General features: G+C 44.6%; 2 protein-coding genes across 3 annotated transcripts; both read left to right on the top strand.

Annotated features, from left to right (window-relative positions):
* Nucleotides 1-151: 151 nt before the first annotated feature.
* On the top strand, nucleotides 152-14,835 carry larp1b (La ribonucleoprotein 1B). Of its 2 annotated transcripts, none has more exons than XM_058078399.2 (19): nucleotides 152-887; nucleotides 3,288-3,349; nucleotides 4,459-4,515; nucleotides 4,588-4,816; nucleotides 5,577-5,750; nucleotides 5,996-6,118; nucleotides 7,449-7,590; nucleotides 8,236-8,380; nucleotides 8,469-8,646; nucleotides 8,866-9,023; nucleotides 10,931-11,290; nucleotides 11,992-12,097; nucleotides 12,169-12,329; nucleotides 12,419-12,525; nucleotides 12,605-12,765; nucleotides 12,859-13,003; nucleotides 13,074-13,183; nucleotides 13,260-13,387; nucleotides 13,738-14,835. In XM_058078399.2, the coding sequence occupies exons 1-19, from the start codon at nucleotides 584-586 to the stop codon at nucleotides 13,975-13,977; spliced, it is 3,090 nt and encodes a 1,029-aa protein (XP_057934382.2). In that variant the 5' UTR covers nucleotides 152-583; the 3' UTR covers nucleotides 13,978-14,835. The 2 variants fall into 2 exon arrangements, with proteins under 2 accessions (XP_057934382.2, XP_057934381.2); XM_058078398.2 differs by having other exon boundaries at nucleotides 11,989-12,097.
* An 864-nt stretch (nucleotides 14,836-15,699) lies between these two features.
* pgrmc2 (progesterone receptor membrane component 2) lies at nucleotides 15,700-22,998 on the top strand. Its single transcript, XM_058077757.2, has 3 exons — nucleotides 15,700-16,195; nucleotides 18,506-18,661; nucleotides 21,721-22,998. Exons 1-3 carry the CDS (start codon nucleotides 15,853-15,855, stop codon nucleotides 21,825-21,827), a joined length of 606 nt encoding a protein of 201 aa, XP_057933740.1. The 5' UTR covers nucleotides 15,700-15,852; the 3' UTR covers nucleotides 21,828-22,998.
* Nucleotides 22,999-23,405: the final 407 nt, after the last annotated feature.

The following is a 23,405-nucleotide window of genomic DNA, read 5'->3' as shown; positions in this document are numbered from 1 at the left end:
TTTATATGTACGTGGTAAAGTAATCTAAAATAATACCTCAGATTATGTAGAGACAGCGATTGGACTGTGACGTCATACAAAGTTTTCAAAGAGTTTATGCTGCAGTGCGTCCTTCTGACCGCCAGAGGCGGTAGAGCGATGTTTACAGCATCTGGCGCATGCAGCACGAGCTGTGGGGCTGTTAGCAGCGTGGACGTGAAGAAGGAGGCTCACTGAGAGCTGATCGTCTTTTCGTACTTTTCAAAAGTTCCACAAAGTCCGCTCCTGTTACAGCCACGCGACTACACAGTGACCGACTCACACCTCGGAGTTAACCGCCGCTTGACATGAAACTTTGGACCTGTGGGGCCAAACAACACTCGTCTCGCGGTCTCGTACACGGTGGCTAGCTAGCTGGCTAGCTAGCGGGCTAACAGCATCTGGGAGCTACTTGGTTAGCAAGGTCCAGCCCAAAAAGTTGTTTACTTCGCCTTGTGGATGTGGTCACCCCCAGAGTTTTTGGACACTTTTCTCTGGGATAAGAAAGCAAGGACCAAATATTCACACTGGATTTAAGAGCCAGCGCTGTTAGGGAACTAGCAGTATGTCAAGCGAGGTCGAGAGCAGTCACTTTGACTCCAGTTTGACAGCATTGAACTCTAGTGGGCAGCGGGACCACCAAAACAGGACTGAGCAGGCTCAGCAGGCGAGGACGAGCGCCGAGAGAGAGGAGCGCGGCTCGGAGGAAGCGAAAAGTCCACCCAGAGATTGCCAAGAAGGCGAGCCGAGCAGCAACGCTGACTCGGCGCTTGTGGCGACCGAAGTTGTCGTGGCTCCGCCGCCCAAAGTCAACGCTTGGACCAAGAGGACGACGGGCAGAGTACTGGTGAACAACCTCTATGACAGAGGTGAGGACTTTATTCACTTTCTTAGTAAGTGGGGGCACGTTGTGGCTGCACTTTGACAGCTACTGTTTGGGGGGGGGGGGGTGCGTTAATACCCCCTTCCCGCTTTTGTGCCACTGTGCCACATTAGGGATTATTGTGGGTAAAGTGCTTAGATGTCAGTGTCAGCACACTGTGGAGCTGTCGACATTTGATCCCCCCTCCCCCCCTCTCGCTGGGAGCACCACGTGTTGACTGCTGACAACTGCTACTAAGCCTGCAGTTTAGCAGCTAGCATAGCATGATCAAACCCCCACCCTACTTAACCAGTGTCAGGCTCGTGGAGAGTGCACCGTTTTTTTCTGGGGGAGCGAGCTCCAGGCCCGTGCTCCGGGGGGTGGGGTTGTGGGGGGCATTTGAGAAGCTAGTCTAGCTAACTGCATGTCCAATGGCCTGTCAGCCTGCGGCGCCTCCCCCCAGCCAAACCACTGTCACCCTGTGAGAGAGCAAGCTGCTGGGCCAGGTGTGACAGCCTCCATTTTTGTTGTCATTTGATTCAAAAATAACAAATGCAAACGTAATGTAGTCCTCAGAGGCCATTTTAGTTTATATAAAGTCCTCTGACATCCATAGCACAATATTTACATTTGTGGGTTAATTTATGTTGGGCTTTTTAGAAAAAAGTAAAATGCACTCATGACTCTCCATGGCCCACAGGCTGCAAGTTAGACACCCTAATCTTTGACAAACTTGCAAGACCACAATGTAGCTTGGATGTCTTTTATTTTGGTGAAGCCCTAATGATGTCACTGTGATATCATTAAGAGCATGTGACTCACATGCCATGTCTTAACTTCAACCTGACTGATGGGCTCGTTCGCCAACACAGACTGTATTCTGATCACCTCTCTAGAATGGGTCTTGCCATAAGAGAAATTCACATTATACTGCCTTAATCCCAAATTTGCCATAGGCAGTAATATAATTGAATACAATAGCCTGTTTCAGTTTCAAACTGTGTCCATCATAAAACCTTTTTTGAAGTCCCATTTTAACATTCTTTAGTGCTATACAACTGTAATAATAAGTTAACTACTGTTATGAAGACATAAGCAGTCACAGTCGACACATTTGTCCAATTTTTGTTCCACAGCTCATGTTTTATTGGCCTTGGCGTATTGTAAAAATCATCACAAATCATGAAGGATCTTTGTCAACTGTGACATGTCAATATTTTGTTCAAATATATTGGATTAGTTTTAGCATAGTGTTACCTTCTTCAGTTTTATGTGGCTCTTGGTAGAAAAAGTTTGGCCACTTCTGCACTTGAAAACTGCACTTTTTGGGGGGATTTTTGCCCATCATCCACAATTCTTATGTGAGACATGAACATGTGTCTTTCCCTTTTCTGTGCGTTCTTGAAGATATAGAAAAAGCTAAAAAGACTAAGAATGAACATATTGAGAAAGACTTATTTTGCCTATAAAGACAGACAGAATACTTTATTAATCCCTTTGGGATTCCCTCAGGGAAATTGGCATTGCCACTGTGCCAAAGCGCCAACAATGCTCCATTTACTTATGTGACATGCATATTAACCAAGCTACAACACCACTGTTAATAACATTGTTACGCTGATCGAACTACGTTACTGGCTTATTGACACCTTGCCACACCACACCGGCTAGCTACTAGCTTCACCACACACTCGCCCACAGCATGTCAGCACCACACTCGGAATGCCTCAAGCCGCTACCATAACATAACACTCCATATTGCAGCTACTGATGGGTTTTTATTTTGGAGTTTCTGTGTTGCTATCTGAAATCAATGGCTGCGGGAAGGAAGTTAAGGTAATGCCTAAAAGACCCAAAATATGTCAAAGTACTGTAAGTATTACATGTTATCATGAATGTACCTGTTACTACATGCTTGTGAAGAATACTGTATGTAGGCTAATGTGACATGAACCTGAAAGTGTGTCATGGAGTGAAGATCATCTGAGCGGAGTGTAAGGTTGATGTTAGCTATATTTGACCGTCACGGCTGCAGCATCATTTTACAGTGAGAAGGCTTGTAGCCTGATGGGTGCTTCGTCAGGCATACACCCACTCGCTGGCCCTTTGGCCTCTTATCTAGTCAGCCATCCTCTGGCAGGCGATAGGGGCTGTCGGTGGCTGAGGGCCACTCCCCGGTCGCCTCCACAGACATACTCGTCCACACACACAGTGCCCATGGTCGTACACAAACGCCATTCAATGTGCGAATGAGAGGATATTTATTTTTCCTATGCTGCCAGATGTTCGCAATGGTGCACAAACACGGCAAGACAGTTTTCAGTCCAATGTTGAGCAAGCTGCTCTTTGGCAGAGACTGACAGCTGTGCTAGATATGAGTTGTAACTTATTGATTGTCTATCCTCAGATCAACAAAACGCTCTGAAGGTCGTCCGTGCCAACAAGCCCAGAAGCAGAAAATCCAGCAAGGTAATTGTCACCTTTTTTTTCTTTTTATTTCCACATATTAAAGCTGTTGAAAAGTAAGAGAGCACACTTTGCTAAAGACTGGTCGCCTTGTCAGCACCTGGAGGATCTGTTCATTTTTTCCCCCACTTTGAACACCATGCCAGAAGTTGATATGCAGGCTGGGAAAATCAACACCCGCCACTTGCCAACTCGATGAACTGCTTATTTTGTTTGCTTTGTCAACCAGTTATTCCACCCCAATACTGCAGAAATGTGAATAAATGTCATTGCATCAGACAGAAGGATGAAAATAAAACTTTAATGTCAGCTGGCGTGTTCCCTCACTGGGCAGGTTTTGACCTCCCATGTGGACATGGTTGACCTTTTCACAGTCAATGTCAGAGTCACATGTCCACGGTGATACACGACATGATGTAGTTCCATGGCAGGGTGCAAAGCTATACCAGTAAATAATAAGGGTCTCATGAGATCTTGTGAGATTACAACAAGATGAGATTTCACGTTTGGAGAAAAGCTGTCTTGCAAAAAACGGACTAAGACTATGGTGAACTATGGCATCACTACGGCCATTTCCTGGCCCTGGGCTTATTCTAAAATAAAACCTATTAATGAAACATTCTTTGATATTGCACGAGGTTGCTAAGTTAACACAAAGCTTGTACAGCTTATAGTGGTGTAACGTAACACACAACTCAGGAAACGAGATGATACATGAGGTTGGTTCCACAAGGAAATATGACTGGACAAACAAAACCATGTAGGTGTGCTTTACAATGTTTATTGTCCCACAAAATGACGCTAAACAATATTGTGTACATTTTATGAGACTGAATAAACTACTGTTAATCATAATAGTAATAATAATACATTATAAGGATATAGCATGAATTAATGTTCAACAAGGCACGAAAATATCTTTCTAATCAGTGCCTTTCTGACTCTGTTTGTTTTTTTGATGTGACACTTTATGTGACCTCGACCTCCTTACAGCTTGTCAAAACAAGTCCAACGATCTTTACACAGATAATTGTAACATCATATCAATTAAACAACTTGCTTGAACTGCTTAATTCAGCTTTTTCTCTCCCCCACCAACTCTCATCCTTCAGTCGGGTGACTTTGGTGACATCACCAACTGGCCGACACCCGGAGAATTAGCCAAGGAGGTAAGACCAGCGTGGAACCATGTTTCTTTGCTTTGTTTACTTTATCACTAAATTATGCCATGTTGCCTGCAGCAACAAAATGTTAGCACTACCACAAACAATGGGAAGAAGCCTCCATCCTCTCGCCGGGACAAGGAGAAGCGGAGGGAGCAGAGGGACAGGAAGTCAGAGAGCAGCCACGACGGCGGCGAGAGCAAGGAGAACCAGGAGACACCTCCGGAGCCAATTGTAGAGACAGCCAAGGATGCAGAGTCCAAAGCGGGACTGGATGCTAAAAGCTACAGCCCGAAAAAGAGGGGAGGTGAGGATGAGCAGCATGAAGCATGTCAAGTTGACCACATTTCCTCACTGTCCGGTGAAAAAAAGCTTTTAACTTTTGTTTGCCATGAAAGCATCAACCGTCTTGAACCCATGAGCAGACCTTGTCAGAACCTTTTTGACCATATCTGGAGAAGCCTCTCACTGGACAGTGACTAGTGGTGCATGTCGGTACCTGCGTGCTACTCACCAGTGCACGTTCTAGTGGTCTGCCAGACAGAGGGGGCTGATGCATACATCATAAATTCACACGTGTGATTAAGAAAGAGAATGTTTCATAACTAGAAGGTGCTTATACAGTGTAGACAACGTCATATGACATATTGTATGTACCTCTTGACTTTGGACTGGAGTTCTTTATCTTATAGATACATTTTGGACAGTTGTATAATTCCTACTTTGTGGACACACTTTGGGGAAGTCCCTTGTCTACTCCCAGTACACAAAGCAGAGTCACCAAGGCATGGTTGGAAGTGTTTGCTGTGGAAGAACTACATAGAACAGGAACATTGTTTCAAACCTTAAAGCAATGCTCATAAGCATCATTTAATCTGCACTTTTATTGTAGTCATTATTTTTTTTATTGTAGTCTTTGAAAGACAGGATACAAGAGTAACCCGTTTATTCAAAACCCCTCAAGTGTTTCCACCCATAACAAGCAATCCTTGAAAGTTTTCTAAGGTCCCTGCGAAGTAAGCTTCCATGTTCTCCAATCATGTTATTGGCTGTGCAACCGCCGCTAGGTAACAAACGTAAGTGGGTGTCTCTGCCGCTGGAGGAGGCGTCCCAGGACGACAGTGCCAAGACACCTGGCGGGGCCCCCGCGCTCTTGGATGCTGAGCCCGGTAGCGACTCACCTGACCCGACGTCGCCCAATCATGCGCTCCATAGCAACAGAGCACATGATGGCGGCAGGAGTAAGTGGCTCCTTGCATTCTCCTGATTTCAGTTGTTCATGCTCGGCCCCCTACCTGTGTGCCACCGCCCCTCTGTCTAACGAAATACCACTTACTAACACAGCAGCTATCTGTTCTCCTCTGCTAGTGTAACGATGCTGCTGACATCCCGGGAATGCAATAAGGCCGTGTCATCTTCTCTGAAATGACCTGCAGCCAAACAAAAGTGACACAAAACACCGATAAACATGTCATCTACTTTGCAGGTTGGAGGAGGGAGCCGCGTGATTTTGGGGACGATGCTTCCAGCGTGAGGAGCGATGGCAGTGTCCGCGGAGGGACCCGAGGCCGAGGCAAAGTTCGTGGTCGTGGGAGAGGTCGCGGCAGAGGTACGTAGCCCCCCTTCATACTAGGCCAGGGGTATCCAAAGCTTTTCTAGTGAGGGTCTCGTACTGAACAACTCAAGGACGGGCCACTGTGATACTTTTACATTAAATATCCAGTATTGGTCAGTATATACACACACAAAATACAGTAGCACTGAGCTGCGATCACTGCTAGAGTTTCCCCTAGGATTTTTGCAAGCTGTGGTGGCGGTCTGCACGGAAGGCGGGACTGCTGCTGCTGTGTCGTGCAGCTGCTGCGTCCGCAATTTTTCTTAAATTATGACAAATAACAATTTTAATGACTGTTTAATAAGCTGTTAAAATAAATAATAATAATAAGCTTAAGCTGAGAAAGCTTACTCCGCCTCCTCGAGTGTTTCAGGGGCAGATCTTTTTACATGTTCAAAAATACAATTTTTATTAGGGCAGCACTCATTACAATTTTCTGGCCGATCACTGATTTTTAATAGCTGAATTGAAAACAAAAAATGCTGTACAAACTACTAATTATGTCTGTCTTTTATTTTTCACATTTTAAAAACAAACACAGCTTGCATAACATGTTACACTGCAGACCTGACTTTAGCTTCTTACCAAAAATAAAGTGCACTGCGGCCGAAAATGGATGGTCGTCCAGTGCCATGAACTCGATCATTTTCAGAGGATTAGCTTTGCTCTTTTCTCCGTTTATTTTCTCAGTTAAGTGCTAAGAGCAGGCTGTTGTCTGGTCCTTCAGAGGTACTTTCCGAGGTAGATAATATTGGTTTTATGAGTAAAGATCGGCCGAGCCCCCAAAATTACGGAAATTGGTGCTTATTGGACGGATGGCTGATCTGTGCAAGCTTTTTATTCTTCATGTTGGTTGCGTAATTGGCTGGCAACCAGTCCAAGGTATACCTTTCCTCTCGCCCAAATTCAGTCGGGATAGGCTGCAGGATACCCTCGCATCCTTAATGATAAGTGGCACAGAAGATGGATGGATGGATTTTTGGTTCCGGACTTGAATTGACTTGGACCCGACATGCAGCCAATTTTGAGCGGTGTTTCTCCACTTGCCTAATTTGACTTCACTTTTCACTTTCTTCCGTTTCTTTGAGGCATCAGCCTCACGCTTGGGAGAAGAGGAAATGTTTGACTAAAAGTGACCTTCCTCAGTGTAACACCGTGCAACTATGTATTCTTCCGTCTACATATTATTTCGCCATGTGTAACATAACTATGTTTTATGCATTATTAATAATTAAGGGAGTTACATCATAACACGTGTGCTTGTATTTTCCTTTTGTAGTAAAAGGCTACAGGTGTCACAGACCCTCTCCTCTTTTTCCCTCAGGTCGCTTTGAGTACTCGCAGGGTTCGGATGTTCCCGTCTCAGAGTTCGGCACCAATATGGTTTACTACTATGACGACGGCAGCAAAGTGCAGATGTATACGGTGGATGAGAAGCTCCTCAAGGAGTACATCAAACGGCAAATGTGAGTAGGCGACCTCGTTTGGTTTTGACACTGTATGAATAATTAGATATGATTCAATAAATCTGATTATGGCTTCTATTTACCACAAAGCCTGCACATCCCAATGAGTGTGAGCATGTTCTGTCCTGCAGAGGGCAGTACTTGCTCTACACTTTTATGAAGACTAGACTACCATAGTGAACTCAAGAATTTTTTTAAAGAGGGTGAGAATGAGAGAGTGGGGTGGGGCCACGTATTCTTGTCTTCTCTCGTCTTGTCAGCGTTATTCAGCCTGCTCACTCAACCAGCGTTGCTTTAACATGAACTACATTCTCTACTGCCTTCAGGCCTGTTTCTCTCAATGTCTACTGAAAAGTCTGTGCTATAATCAGTGCCTCGGTTGTTGAAAGCTTTACAGGAAACATTTAACACAGGACTGCGTCTATTCCATAAACATGTACTATGTATGCTCTAAACTGTCAACATATAGCCGTTACATTGCTAGACCTACAACTACTCTGATATACCCACACAGTTACCCACACATAAAAACTGAGCACTATACACTATCATGTATTTGAATGTAATTGTTGTACCGAATTAGGTGCCCACTGAGTGTATGTCCCTTCAGTTTAGAGCTTTAAGTTCTTCCATGTCCCTGTCCAGTGAGTACTACTTCAGTCTTCACAACCTAGAGCGAGACTTCTTCCTAAGGAGAAAGATGGACGCGGAGGGCTTCCTTCCCATCTCCCTCATCGCCAGCTTCCACAGAGTCCAGGCGCTCACCACAGACATCAGCCTTATCATGGAGGCAAGCACTTATATTACTCCATGGCTAGAAAAAAATATGCTTTTAGAGCACATCAGATGGGTCAAACTACATGGAAATGTCATTGCAGGCTTTGAAGAGTAGCACAGAGGTGGAGCTGGTAAATGAAAGAGTTCGCTGTAAAGTGGAGCCAGAGCGCTGGCCAATCCCTGTCCCTCCCGTTGTGGGTTCTCCGCGGACAGACTTCTCTCAGCTCATTCACTGCCCCGAATTTGTTCCTCGCCAGGCCCTTACCTCTGTAAATGCTGGTAAGTGGTTATCGAAAATTTTGAGAACTCGTACAACAGTCACACGAGAGAAGTCATTTCTCTTCAGACAAATTCTGTAGTATTTTTGTGCTTATTTTGTGGTGTGTAACCTAAACAGGAAATTGTCACAACAAGTACAGCCTAACAAACTGGAGTGTGATCAATGTGTGCATACATGCAGCAAGTGTGAAAGCAGAAGTGTTTGTTTTTGCATTGTAGCCTCATCATCTGTGAAGGAGACCCCGACCGAGCCTGCAGGACCTCAGGACCCAGCAGAGTCAGACACCTCCAGCCAAGTGTCCGGCCCACTAAAAGATGCCCCCGACGCCTGGATCCAGGTGGAGAAACGTCACCGACATCCCTCCGGCAAAGCCAAGGTATTTTTTGTCCTTTTTTCCTCCTCCTCCTAAAGTCCCATCCTTTTTTCCTCCTCCTTGTTATGCCCCATTACTTGTCTCGTCCATGTACAACTGTCATGTCCTTTTATGTGCAATACATTGTGTTTTCTCCTGACCTCCTTCCTCTTATTGTCCTGTGCTGCTTTCATCATGTAACTTTAAATGGACATGAACTTTCCTTTGTTTGCATGAAAAAGACATCAGTGTGTTTACATCATGTGACCAGCACGGTAAACAAACACTACAGTGCATCCGGAAAGTATTCACAGCGCTTCACTTTTTCTACATTTTGTCATGTTACAGCCTCATTCCAAACTGAATTAAATTAATCTCTTACCTCAAAATTCTACACAAAATACTCCATTATGACAATGTGAAAAAAGGTTTTTTTGACATGTTTTGAATTTATTAAAAATAGAAAACAAAAAAATCACATTTACATAAGTATTCACAGCCTTTGCCATGAAGCTCAAAATTGAGCTCAGGTGCATCTTTTTTCCTCTGATCATCCTTGAGATCTTTCTACAGCTTAATTGGAGTCCAACTGCAGTAAATTCAGTTGATTGGACATGATTTGGAAATATAATAACTGTCTATATAAGGTCCCACAGTTGACTATGCATGTCAGAGCACAAACACCAAGCATGAAGTCAAAAGAACTGTCTGTAGACCTGCGAGACAGGATTGTCTTGAGGCACAAATCTGGGGAAGGATACAGAAAAATTTCTGCTGCTTTGAAGGTCCCAATGAGCACAGTGGCCTCCATTATTCATAAATGGAAGACGTTTGGAACCACCAGGACTCTTCCTAGAGCCGGCCGGCCTTCTAAACTGAGCGATCGGGGAAGAAGGGCCTTAGTCAGGGAGGTGACCAAGGCCCCGATGGTCACTCTGTCAGAGCTCCAGCGTTCCTCTGTGGAGAGAGGAGAGCCTTCCAGAAGGACAACCATCTCTGCAGCAATCCACCAATCAGGCCTGTATGGTAGAGTGGCCAGACGAAAGCCACTCCTTAGTAAAAGGAACAGCAGCCCGTTTGGATTTTGCCAAAAAGCACCTGAATGACTCTCAGACCATGAGAAACAAAATTCTCTGGTCTGATGGCTTTCGCCTGATTGGTGGATTGCTGCAGAGATGGTTGTCCTTCTGGAAGGCCCTCCTCTCTCCACAGAGGAACGCTGGAGCTCTGACAGAGTGACCATCGGGGCCTTGGTCACCTCCCTGACTAAGGCCCTTCTTCCCCGATCGCTCAGTTTAGAAGGCCGGCCAGCTCTAGGAAGAGTCCTGGTGGTTCCAAACGTCTTCCATTTACGAATAATGGAGGCCACTGTGCTCATTGGGACCTTCAAAGCAGCAGAAATTTTTCTGTATCCTTCCCCAGATTTGTGCCTCAAGACAATCCTGTCTCGCAGGTCTACAGACAGTTCTTTTGACTTCATGCTTGGTGTTTGTGCTCTGACATGCACAGTCAACTGTGGGACCTTATATAGACAGTTATTATATTTCCAAATCATGTCCAATCAACTGAATTTACTGCAGGTGGACTCCAATTAAGCTGTAGAAAGTTCTCAAGGATGATCAGTGGAAAAAAGATGCACCTGAGCTCAATTTTGAGCTTCATGGCTAAGGCTGTGAATACTTATGTAAATGTGATTTTTTTGTTTTCTATTTTTAATAAATTCAAAACATGTCAAAAAAACCTTTTTTCACATTGTCATAATGGAGTATTTTGTGTAGAATTTTGAGGTAAGAGATTAATTTAATTCAGTTTGGAATGAGGCTGTAACATGACAAAATGTAGAAAAAGTGAAGCGCTGTGAATACTTTCCGGATGCACTGTATAATAAGCTGCACCTGTTTTACTTGATAATAGTCCATAATGTCTTCAAGGATCGTAGTAAAGAACCACCCACCCCTCACCACACCACCCATGAGACCGAACCTGACCAGGAGGAGCTGGACTTTATGTTCGATGAGGAAATGGAGCAGATGGCGCCGAGGAAGAACAAATTTTCCGACTGGTCTGACGAGGACGACTCGGACTACGAGCTGGACGACCAGGATGTCAACAAAATACTGATTGTCACGCAAACCCCACCCTACATGCGCAAACACCCTGGCGGCGACCGTACCGGAAACCACGAATCCAGAGCCAAACTGACAGCGGACCTGGCCAAAGCCATCAATGATGGCCTCTACTACTACGAGCAGGACCTGTGGAAGGGGGAGGAGCAGCTTGAGTGCAGCAAGGTAACGTTGTCTTCCTGTTGACATGTTGCTGCACAGCAAACAAGGAGTCTCGTACGGCTGCACTTTGTGTTAATCATGAGGGAAGTAAAACATGTCTCATGGCAGCACTGCTGTGACCACCCAGGCCAGGCAGCGCTGCAAAAGCACGTAGACGTGTCCAAATTTAGGCTGCTGTTAATCATCCTGAGAGGCCTGACCTGCTTTTTGGAACGCCTGCCCTGCCTGCACACTGTGTATCCTGACACAATTGTGTAATTGTTGTCTTGTATAATGCCAACGCTTGAATGCTCATTACATTGTACAAACATGTCATTATACTTCATTAGCATGAAAGCAAGGCTGGCTTGATTGCATTGCACAAGGCTAGCTAAACAGAGGCAGGGCTGGCTACCAGAATTAATATTTGTACACAATGGCTTCTGTAACAGGTCACAACAGCCACCCTTACCAGAAACAGTGTGTTGGCTAGCACAAAGGTTATCCCCATGTGGGAACCGTCACGCCTGAACACACACGCCAAGGTCTCGTTCTCCTCCTCCCATCGATAATGTGTAACAGTCAAAGTCCATTACACATCTGCTATGTGTCAGACGCACCATGCATGTGACCTTTTATCAGCCTTAGCAACATGTGGTTTTGATCAGTTGCCCCAAAGCTCCAAAATAATGCAGTTATTATGATCTCCTTATGTTCTTCAGCAGGAAGTGGAGAGCTTCAAGAAGCTTAGCGTCATCAGCAAGGATGAGTTTGACACACTCACACCCAAAGTGCCTGTGGACCCCAACCAGCAAGTGCCCTCCCTGCCAGGTACATATGTACTTCCAGTACACAATTTTAGGCAAAGTGTAGTACGGAATTAACACAATATGTCTTTTCAGTGCCCAGCGAGGCCGAAATGGCCCGTTCGCTTCCCAAAACGGTGCCAGAATCGCCACGTGCCTACCAACCCAGAACACCAAGGACCCCTGGACGCCAGGACCCGACCAAGGCGCCGCGCTTTTACCCTGTGATGAAGGAGAGTGGTGCCATCGATGGACAGGTGAGGTTATAAGATGGTGACGCCTCAGGGTGATGCATGCTGTTGTAGTGATGAATGTTGTCTTTCACTTTTTGTGTACTTTGGTCCAGATGCCGAGGAAGAAGAAGACCCGGCACAGTTCAAACCCACCGCAGGAGGCTCACATCGGCTGGGTGATGGACTCACGTGAGCACCGGCCGCGGTCTGCGTCCATCAGGTCTCTGTCCATCATGAATGCATGTTTGGAGCTTGTTGGTTTATTCAAAATTCAAACGCCCTCTCTTCTCTTCCCACAGCAGCTCCAACGCCTCGCCCTCAGAAGGAGCGCCACTATCAGGAACTTACGGCTGCACCCCCCAGTCTCTGCCCAAGTTTTGGCACCCATCTCATGAGATGCTGAGGGACAACGGCTTCACGCAGCAGGGCTACCACAAGTACCGCAGACGCTGCCTCAATGGTAACCCGGAGACTCTTGAATGTCTTGTTCCAGAGCAGCTGTCTTTGTGCTCAATGGCGACGGTGTCCATGTTTTGTTTTTTTTCCCCCCCAGAGCGGAAGCGCCTGGGCATCGGCCAGTCTCAGGAGATGAACACTCTGTTCCGATTCTGGTCCTTCTTTCTGAGGGACAACTTCAACAGGAAGATGTACGAGGAGTTCAAACAGTTTGCACTGGAGGACGCCAAAGAAAACTACAGGTGAGGAAGAGGACAAAGCAGATGCCACCTGTGTGGAGGTCAGAGGTCATTTTCCGATTTGTTTGGACAGATACGGCCTGGAATGCCTCTTCAGGTACTACAGCTATGGTCTGGAAAAGAGGTTCAGGTTGGATCTATTCAAGGACTTCCAAGAGGAGACCCTCAGGGACTTTGAGAAAGGTAAATGACACCTGGGTAATGAGTCAATGGCATCTGGTAACACGACACGAAATGTGTCAATCATATTCTCCACCAGGTCAACTGTATGGACTGGAGAAATTCTGGGCCTTTCTAAAGTACTCCAAGATAAAGAATCAGCCAATCGACCCAAAACTGCAAGAACATCTGTCCCAGTTCAAAAACCTGGAAGACTTCAGGGTGGTGGTGAGTGACAGGGAGGCGACGTGTGACACACTATAAATGTATTTGAGTCATTGAAGACCACATTGAAAAGCCTGTTAAGTCCTGGAAGGTCCCACTGGAAACTAGGCTAGTCGAAGAAGGCCTCACTGGAAGCAAGGAAGCAACACCGGAAGTGAGAGTTGAGTCCATGAGGGCCACAATGAAAAAGGCCTTTCTGGATCTCCAGTTGGGTCTCTGAAGGAAATACAACTTCACAAGAAGAACTGCACAAAATGTATTCGTGGACCATGAAAGTTGAAGACCTGCTGAAGATGATCAAATATTATTGTCATTATCAATGACCCTACCTTTGACCTCTGTGTTTTTTGCAGCCCCCCATGGGAGAGGAAGGAGGCCGGAGGAGACGGCATTCGTCCTCGGCTGGGGACGAGGGAAGGCGGCGGCGCCATCCCTCCAACACTACCTCAAAGCCCGCCCAGGCCTCCTCCAAGGCGTCGCAACAGAACTCGGCCAAAGAAGGAGGAGCCCAGAAAGCCGCCTCAGCGCCCACCCAGGCCAAGAAGGCAGAGCCCAAAGGGGCAAAGAAAGGAAGCGGCACAGCGACCGAATGAAGGCCGCTCCTCTCTGAGGGGTTTGCGTTAAAGACGGGTGGAGGGTTGAGGCAGCAGCAGCAGCGTCACCCACTGGTTTAAAGGACGGACTGAGCACGTTGACCTGACATGTTCTTAGCAGCATTTCACTTAAAGCAGCCAGCTTAATTCTAAAGTTTACAACATAAATGCATTCCCTGCATTGTCACCCTCACAGGCCAAACTCTTCAATAACAATCTGCAAGCAACTCGTAAAGAGTGCCAAGATGGTCATTGTCCTGTGCCTTACTATGCCTGGCCTCGTCCTTTAAAAAAAAATTGGGTGAAGTTCTCGTTAAAACTTCAACAGTTTTAATTTAGATAATCACGTTCACAGTTTGAAGCAGCTCCCACTTTTAAACAGTTATTTTTAATTCTAACACATTTTCAAGAAGCTTTAAAGTCCCATTTGACATAATTTATTGTTGTCCTTTTATTCTCCATTGATTTGATTGATGGCATTGTCTTAGAAAATGATCGCAATCTTAATGGCTTTCTAATTTCTGCAGGAACTATGGGTTCGAGCTAGCCGCATTAAACTACTTTTTTTGGTCAAAGTTTACTTTTATTATGCTTGATGCTTGGTGCTTTTACAGCACTTTAATTGGTAACTTTTCCTTATTTGCTCAATGGACATAATTGAGGTTTTACAGTTGAATGAAAAAAAATGTAAATAATACTATAAAAAATCATTTGCTATATTCAATTATTGTTTTGATTTTAAGGTTGTGATTTATTGGTAGTGTGGTTTTGAGTGTTTTAGGATGAAGTCGTGCATGTTGAGACTTGGAAATATACTGTAAAAATGCCCAAAAAATAAAAATTGATTGTATAAATGTAGGAAGTGTGACTGGTGCTATTTTTGATGACATATAGCAGGTTTTTGTGTCTAATGAAAATGCTAACGACTAATCGTGAGCATACCTTTTGTTAGTTTATGTAAAATATTTGCACCCAAGTAATTGAACGTTTCCCCAACCACATTGCGGATGCGCAATACCAAATTGGTACAACTTTCAAAAGGTTTTTTTAGGTTTTGTTGAGCTACATCTTGAGCACAAAACCTGGGTTGGTTGAGCCACTTTCACAGAATACCCCCTTAGACAATACAGCATTTTTCATGTTCGTTTTTAACCTCATACAGCATTTGTGTCCAAATACTGATACTGTGGGAGTGCGTAAATGTAAGATTTGATGACATTGAGTGTTACTGTGCGTATTTGTCACAGCATACAGCAACATTATAATCTCTGAGAACAAACTCCAAGTTTGTACTTAAATTGAAGTCTATTTCGTCATAAGGTGATGTCGTGGATATCTTAGACAACCACTGATGTGGCGCACACCTTTATAAAAAGAATTTTTATAAAATAATTCATTTTACAATACGAGTGCCACATAACACATTAGCAAAAGTGGGCGGGTGTAATGCTACCTTCATGGACTCCTTGTAATTTCAAAGAATGGGTACAGATAAACGTTCAGCAGTGTCAAGAAAGACACAAACATACACTTTGATTGTTAGTTGTAATCCCAAATAACTCAAAATAACACAGTATCGAAGTTTTGGTATCAAAGTATCGTATTGCTCTGTGGTCGCTTGGATCGTGATCACATTAGTATGAAAAACTGCACTTTCAACTAAGCCAATGACGAGTTATTCTACGTGTTTCGTGTATAAATACGTCACTTCGTGTTCCCCCGTTTGAAATCAAACGCCATAAGTTAGACTTTCAGAGCACACACTTTGGTAGCGTAATAGAATATGGATAACACGCTCTGGTAGTCATCGTACTACTTTCCGAGAACCTTGAAGGCAGCATCAAGCCAGGGGTGGGTAGACGCTAACTGTGCAGTATGGCGGACGATGGAGACAGTTGGAGCGCTCCACTCGACACCAGCGGCGGCCAGGAGTCAGCCGACGAGTCTGGTGGGCTCGGCCTGGGCGGAATGTTGCTGAATATTGCTATCTTGGTCGTAGTGCTGGCGGTCTGCGTGGCGGTGTACCGTCGCTGGGCTAGGCGGCTTGGCTCGGACGCGGCCCAGGGCGACGAGGCCTCGGCGCTTCCCAAGATGAGGAGACGGGACTTCACGTTGGAGCAGCTGCGGGAGTACGACGGGCTCCAGAACCCTCGCATCCTTATGGCGGTCAACATGAAGGTTTTCGACGTGACAAGCGGCAAAAAGTTTTACGGGAAAGGTAGGTGGACGCTGTGTGCGTGGGCGCCGTGACAGCTTGACACGTTTCTAGCGTGGGTCCGCTTGTCCTCAACCCACCGCTGTACGCAAAGTGCTTCGTGAATAGCTAGCTTCCCTCGTTAAGCTTTTGTCTGTTTTGAATGTGACGTGATTTGCTAACTTTCTTTCGCGATGACGCATATACTCTGCATATTTGTTTAAAATCCAAACCTTATTCCTTTTCAGTCTTTGATACTTTTTAGTTTCAGGTTGCAACCGACGAGTACAAAGTTTTTAAAGTAGCTAACAGCTAACTAGCCTGTTAGCATGTTGACGCTGCTGTTGTGTCTGACTGTCTGGACCTGATTGCTTGTTGACACTTTCTTCCTTGCATACACCACCTATTCATATCACTTCAGTGTCTAAGCTCTTAACTAGCACTTGTACGCAAAGATGTATTTTTGTCTGTGTTTTTTTCAGATTCCACTGAGACACGCCTGCTCAAGATGAGCGTACACTCGCATAAATTGGCACACAAGTTGAGCACAAGGAACATTCTATAAAATTCCAGGATGCCTCGCAGCACATTCCAACCTTGCTCTGCGGGAGAGACAGGAAAGGAACCATTGCAAACTGCACTGTAGAAATTATGCAGGTTTTAAATGTGTTCCAAGTGGGACCTTGTCTTTGCATATAGTAATATATATATATACATTTATTAATGCGGTATAGTATTAGATAATACACATATTTGCTTTGTAGAAATTTTTTTTTATATCAAGTGGCTCAACAAAATTGAGCCACTTGTGAGTGCTTTGAGACGGGGAACCCACAGCAGTACCTGCTCATTGAGAAGAGCAAAAAGTTGAGAGTATGATTTACGCAAGAAAAACTCCTAGATTTGTCGCTAGTGGCTTTTTTTGAAAAACAGTCTCTAGAGCAGAGGTAGGGAACCTATGGCTTTGGAGCCAGGTAGGGCTCTTTTGATGACTGTATCTGGCTCTCAAGCATTTCTTACCACAATAAAAATGTATTTTTGCTAACATTTTAAAGTAAACATCACAGACATGACTTTTAAAAATAATATTAAAAATCAACAACATTTTAATGCATTTTAATTCATCCAAAATTCTATTTTCTACTGCAATACGGCCGACCATATCCATCTTTCCTGATATTTTCTAGGTCAAACACCAAAACTCGATTATTACTGGGTAATGCGGTAGTCTACCTCGGTCATTGAGATGTCAACATGTAAATATAAACTTTTCTCCTTTAGTCAAATAGTCACCTAGCTAAAGCTGCAGAACCAAGCCTTCTGGCAAAGATGGCCAAAAGAATGAAATATACTGAGTATGGTGCAAAACTATGCAGCAGCAGAAGTTGTATTAATGGCAACAAGTATTTGATTTATTATTAGACACTGCGCTGCTCACGAAAGTGTGCTGGCCACCCCCCATTGGTGTGGGGTAGTGTGCCTGGTCTATGTAATTAGAGCCCATTATATCTAAAACTGTTGGTCTTACATAAAAATGCACACATTTTATTGCATTCAATGTTTAAAAAAATGTATATGGCTCTCACAGATAGACATTTTAAAATATCTGGCCTTCATGGCTCTCTTCGCCAAAAAGGTTCCCGACCCCTGCTCTAGAGGGCTGTGAATGCTTGCTAAATCCAATTTGGCAACACTGATCCCTCATGCTACGTCTTATTCTCTGGCCGACCAGGTGTCTAAAAGATGTGTTATGATGCTCGCCACCACCTGCTGTACGGAGTTGTAATTACAAGCTACAGTCACAGGAATGACCTAATGGTTGCTGCCAAATCTATTGGTGGCAGTTGAAATGCATTTGTGCCGGCCTTTAATTCTTTCCCGTCCCACGAAAACAATACAAACTTTGTATGGTTAGGTTGTTAGAAAGGTAGAGCTAGTCATCAAATGAAAAATGCTAACTCGCATGAGACAATGAAACCAAACCTTTTAATAAATTCCAATTATGTAAACACACACACAGGAGTGACTCATCAGTTGAGCTCATGTGCAACGTCTTTTTTCCTGTTTGCGTTGTCTAATTCAGGAGATGGCAGTGCTGTCGTGCACCGTGACATGTTTATCTGCACATGCTTCCACGCAGCACATCTAATCATTCAGATGATAAGCCCTTTTTTGATAGCATTTGCAGCATGTGTCTTTTGTGTTGCATAATGAATGGAATTGAAAAAGTAACTTGCTAGTCAGACGCATTTATGGATTCCCTTTGATTTGAATTATATATATATATATATATATATATATTTTTTTTTTTTCTTCTCTCTTTGCCCCCCTCAGAGGGTCCCTACGGGATATTCGCAGGCCGGGACGCTTCCAGAGGTTTAGCCACCTTCTGTCTGGAGAAAGATGCCCTGAGGGACGAGTACGATGACTTGTCCGACCTCAATGCTGTGCAGATGGAGAGCGTGCGGGAGTGGGAGATGCAATTCATGGGTAAGTAAGATTTTTCTGGACGTGCTGTCACATTGAGGGCATGTAATTTCATTACTTTTGTGGCAGCGTGGTGCATTAAGGCCTGGACACCCACAGAGGACATACAGTGCATCCGGGAAAGTATTCACAGCGCTTGACTTTTTCTACATTTTGTCATGTTACAGCCTCATTCCAAACTGTATTAAATTAATCTCTTACCTCAAAATACTCCATTATGACAATGTGAAAAAAGTTTTTTTTGACATGTTTTGAATTTATTAAAAATAGAAAACAAAAAAATCACATTTACATAAGTATTCACAGCCTTTGCTTAATACTTTGTTGATCCACCTTTGGCAGCAATTACAGCCTCAAGTCTTTTTGAATATGATCCCACAAGTTTAGCACACCTATCTTTAGGCAGTTTTGCTCATTCTTCTTTGCAATAAGTCTCAAGCTCCATCAGGTTGGATGGGAGACGTCTGTGCACAGCCATTTTCAGAACTCTCCAGAGATGTTCGGTCGGATTCAAGTCTGGACTCTGGCTGGGCCACTCCAGGACATTCACGGAGTGGTTCTGAAGCCAATCTTTTGAGATCTTGGCTGTGTGCTAATGTCTACTGTCTATATGGTCAAGGTACATGACCAGTCTACTGAGGTCAAGAGTGCTCTGGAGCAGGTTTTCATCCAGGATATCTCTATATATTGCTGCATTCATTTTTCCTTCTATCCTGACTAGTCTGCCAGTTCCTGCTGCTGAAAAACATCCCCACAGCATGATGCTGCCACCACCATGCTTCACTGTAGGGATGGTATTGGCCTGGTGATGAGCAGTGCCTGGTTTCCTCCAAACATGGCGCCTGGCATTCACACCAAAGAGTTCAATCTTTGTCTCATCAGACCAGAGAATTTTGTTTCTCATGGTCTGAGAGTCATTCAGGTGCTTTTTGGCAAATTCCAGACGGGCTGCCATGTTCCTTTTACTAGGAGTGGCTTTCGTCTGGCCACTCTACCATACAGGCCTGATTGGTGGATTGCTGCAGAGATGGTTGTCCTTCTGGAAGGCTCTCCTCTCTCCACAGAGGAACGCTGGAGCTCTGAAAGAGTGACCATCGGGGCCTTGGTCACCTCCCTGACTAAGGCCCTTCTTCCCCGATCGCTCAGTTTAGAAGGCCGGCCAGCTCTAGGAAGAGTCCTGGTGGTTCCAAACGTCTTCCATTTACCAATAATGGAGGCCACTGTGCTCATTGGGACCTTCAAAGCAGCAGAAATTTTTCTGTATCCTTCCTCAGATTTGTGCCTCAAGACAATCCTGTCTCGCAGGTCTACAGACAGTTCTTTTGACTTCATGCTTGGTGTTTGTGCTCTGACATGCACAGTCAACTGTGGGACCTTATATAGACAGTTATTATATTTCCAAATCATGTCCAATCAACTGAATTTACTGCAGGTGGACTCCAATTAAGCTGTAGAAAGATCTCAAGGATGATCAGTGGAAAAAAGATGCACCTGAGCTCAATTTTGAGCTTCATGGCAAAGGCTGTGAATACTTATGTAAATGTGATTTCTTAGTTTTCTATTTTTAATTAATTCAAAAAAAAACTTTTTCACATTGTCATAATGGAGTATTTTGTGTAGAATTTTGAGGTAAGAGATTAAATTAATACAATTTGGAATGAGGCTGTAACATGACAAAATGTGGAAAAAGTGAAGCGCTGTGAATACTTTCCGGATGCACTGTACATAATCTCTTCCAGAAAGCTGGATGAAACATTTCCACATAAGAAATAACCTTTTCTTTTGTCACATACAGAAAAATTAAAGAGCCACTAATACATTTTGTCCATTTAAAAACTCTGCAAACATCCACATCTTGAACAAAGCAAATTAGTGTAATTATTGTTAATAATCAATATCGGATATAAAAATTTGTTTTTGCAGACGCCTTGCTTAACAAAATTTGAATTGATAGACTGAGTTCAATCCTGCCCTTGGCCATCTCTGTGTGGAGTTTGCATGTTCTCCCCGTGTATGTGTGGGTTTTCTCCGGGTATTCCGGTTTCCTCCCACATTCCAAAAACATGCTAGGTTAATTGGCCACTCCAAATTGTCCACCAGTCCTGCACCAGTACCCCGCCTCTCGCCCAAAGACAGCTGAGGCTCCAGCACCCCCGTGACCCTCTTGAGCAGAAGCAGTAGAAAATGAATGAATGAAAGACTGCTGAAAGACTGCCACACTATCATTTACTTTTAAGAAGACGTGAGGGCAAGAAGTACAAATAAAAAAAAATGCAGTCAGGGGAAGCGAAGTTGCCTGAAATAAGTAGCTCCAAAAACCGTAGCAACATTTTAACGAAAATAATCAAGCAAGGTCGGTGACATTGTAACTTTGCAACACCAAACTCGTGTTTGACCGCACCACGACAGCGCTGTGTGAAACCAAAACGCCCTGATGTCGTGTCGTCTTCCTCAATCACTACTCGTATTGGTACATGTTTGTATATTGTTAAATTGCTGTGGGATGAGTTTAATGTTGTTTGTAACATGACACCATGTGTCAGACTCTTGACATAACTGACTTTTATATTAACCAAGCTACAGCAATGTTGTTATTGTTGCAGCTAGCACGGAAAACTATATCTGGCGGAATAACACAACGCCTCGCTAGTCGCTAATGTCATCGTCACTCAGACAATTTTGCTGGCAGCATTTTTTACCTTGTGCTGGAAGACACAGCCATCCCAACAAGAGTGGACATAGTAAGTGCCATCAATGGGCCAAATCAATGCGCGTCAGAAAGAAGTTTCAGTCATGTTTTAAATTATTAATTGCTGCAAGATACTGTAAGTATTACATGTTATCATCCACACTTGTTAATGTGTGACCACAGCATGTATATCGAACATTGTTCAAGGTTTTATTAGAGGGCTTTGTAGTTGAAATAGGTACCACCCAATGAGGTCCATTGTTAGCTAGCTCATACTAACTTTTGTTACAATGCACTGAAAAGGGAAAGAAATATGTTTTGCAGTTTCTGCAAGTCTTGATGTTGTTCCTGGTCTTGTGTTCCATGTTTGCAGAGAAATACGACTACGTGGGCCGCTTATTGAAGCCCGGCGACGAGCCATCAGAGTACACAGATGAAGAGGACATCAAAGACATCAAGGACCACCTGAAACACGACTAACTGCTTCCACTACGCCCACCAAAGCCAGGAGCCCCCGACAGCTGCGACGGGCCACCCGAGAATCTTGACACCCCCCCCCCCTCTTCTTCACCGGCACATGGACCCCTCTTCCTCCTCTACTTCCTCCCTGTCCTCAATCTGTGGCGGCTTCTTTGGACCGGCGGTCCTCGTCCCGCTTCGACCAGGCTCAGTTGCCTGCTCATCCAACGAAGATTCCCAAAAGTGGATGGAAACTCCCAGCGTTTAAGGAGGGAGTGGGGCGGGCGGTGCCATGTACTTGAAGTGAAGCAACAAAATATTTGTTTGCAAAATGGGTCGGCAAAGGTCGCAGCTGAGATGGACATCAGGACACTTTATTTTTCTCTCTCACGCATCCACACTGACACTGCTTCATCTTGTGACAGCTTGTCAATCAATCAATCAGTCTGTCGATCAATCATCCGTCTTGACACACCCTCACCCCCCCCCCCCCCCCCCTTTAGACAGGCAGAGGCATGTCAGTACCAAAGGTGTGAGGCAGGGCGGTGCTCTCTCCTCTTGTTGTCTTTGCACTACTGGTTGTCACCATGTGATTGTATGTGCAGTAGTGTAGCCTGGGTGCCGGGGGAGTGTGTGTGTGTGTGTGTGTGTGTGTGTGTGTGTGTGTGTGTGTGTGTGTGTGTGTGTGTGTGTGTGGTGGTGGTGGGGGGGGTTCCAAAGGGAAGGTGATTGGCGTTCCTAATCAATTGACTCCATTGTTTACATTGTCTGTAGACCCCGCCTCCTCCCTCCCCTTCCAAAATAACTACGGTCCAAGTATTAATCGTGCCTTATTTGCTTTGTTGCGTCAGTCCTGAGCGGAGGAAGCACGGCATTGACATCGGTGGCGCCCCCCGCCCCCCTCAAAACAAATTGGAAATGGGGAAAAAAAATAGGCACACACACGTTGAATTGTCACATGGCGCGACTTGTCCCACCTTGTAAATAAAGACACTTGCTCAGTGTTCCTGTCATATTGATGTAGTCCATCATGTAATGCTGGGTTTTCTGTTTCGCTGTGTTGTTTTTTTTTTGGGCCAAACACCCACCCTCCGCATACACCTCAGACCCCTCCCTCAATGTTTTGTGTTCTTCCATTGTCAACTTGCTTTGGAGCGTTGCTGTTCTTGTAAATAAATATCATTTTATTCAAGCATGTGCTGCACAATGAGCTACGATTCCCCATCGCCACCTTGTCATCTATTTAAACGTTGGTTGTGTGTGCGTGCGCATGTGTGTGTGTGCGTGCGCGCGCCTGGTAGGAAGGGATTTGTTCATGCATAATAAATCGATTTGGTTAATAATAGAGGATGTTTTGTTTCTTTCTAAACTTTTAAAGTTTTACTTTTATTTTTAACTGTGGCCGAGTCACTCAGGTACAAATAGATGAAAACACTTTTCATCAATTGTGAATAAAGTCATCTTTCCGCAAGCGAAACGTGTTTTGCATGACGTCAACGGAGTCGAATTCTTTAATGAGCAAATAAGTTGTTTCGGTCGACATGTAGTTGGAGTTTCGAGAGTCGTCACAAACTTTTAGCGATATATTAAACAACCACC

This window comes from Doryrhamphus excisus, linkage group LG14, assembly GCF_037039965.1.
Source record: "Doryrhamphus excisus strain RoL-2023G ecotype Guam linkage group LG14, RoL_Dexc_Guam_v1.1, whole genome shotgun sequence".
Lineage (NCBI taxonomy): Eukaryota > Metazoa > Chordata > Actinopteri > Syngnathiformes > Syngnathidae > Doryrhamphus > Doryrhamphus excisus.
Note: the sequence above shows the minus strand (reverse complement) of the source record. Positions and strands in the feature narration are given on the sequence as shown.

What these genes read in the sequence shown, in the direction of transcription:
- larp1b (XM_058078398.2), top strand. Translation starts at nt 584, where the DNA reads ATGTCAAGCGAGGTCGAGAGCAGTCACTTTGACTCCAGTTTGACAGCA. An exon ending in CCGGAGAATTAGCCAAGGAG is followed by an intron (nt 4,516 to 4,587) that starts GTAAGACCAGCG and finishes TGTTGCCTGCAG; the next exon opens with CAACAAAATGTTAGCACTAC. An exon ending in CCGCGGTCTGCGTCCATCAG is followed by an intron (nt 12,526 to 12,604) that starts GTCTCTGTCCAT and finishes CTCTTCCCACAG; the next exon opens with CAGCTCCAACGCCTCGCCCT.
- pgrmc2 (XM_058077757.2), top strand. Translation starts at nt 15,853, where the DNA reads ATGGCGGACGATGGAGACAGTTGGAGCGCTCCACTCGACACCAGCGGC. An exon ending in CAAAAAGTTTTACGGGAAAG is followed by an intron (nt 16,196 to 18,505) that starts GTAGGTGGACGC and finishes TGCCCCCCTCAG; the next exon opens with AGGGTCCCTACGGGATATTC. An exon ending in GTGGGAGATGCAATTCATGG is followed by an intron (nt 18,662 to 21,720) that starts GTAAGTAAGATT and finishes CCATGTTTGCAG; the next exon opens with AGAAATACGACTACGTGGGC.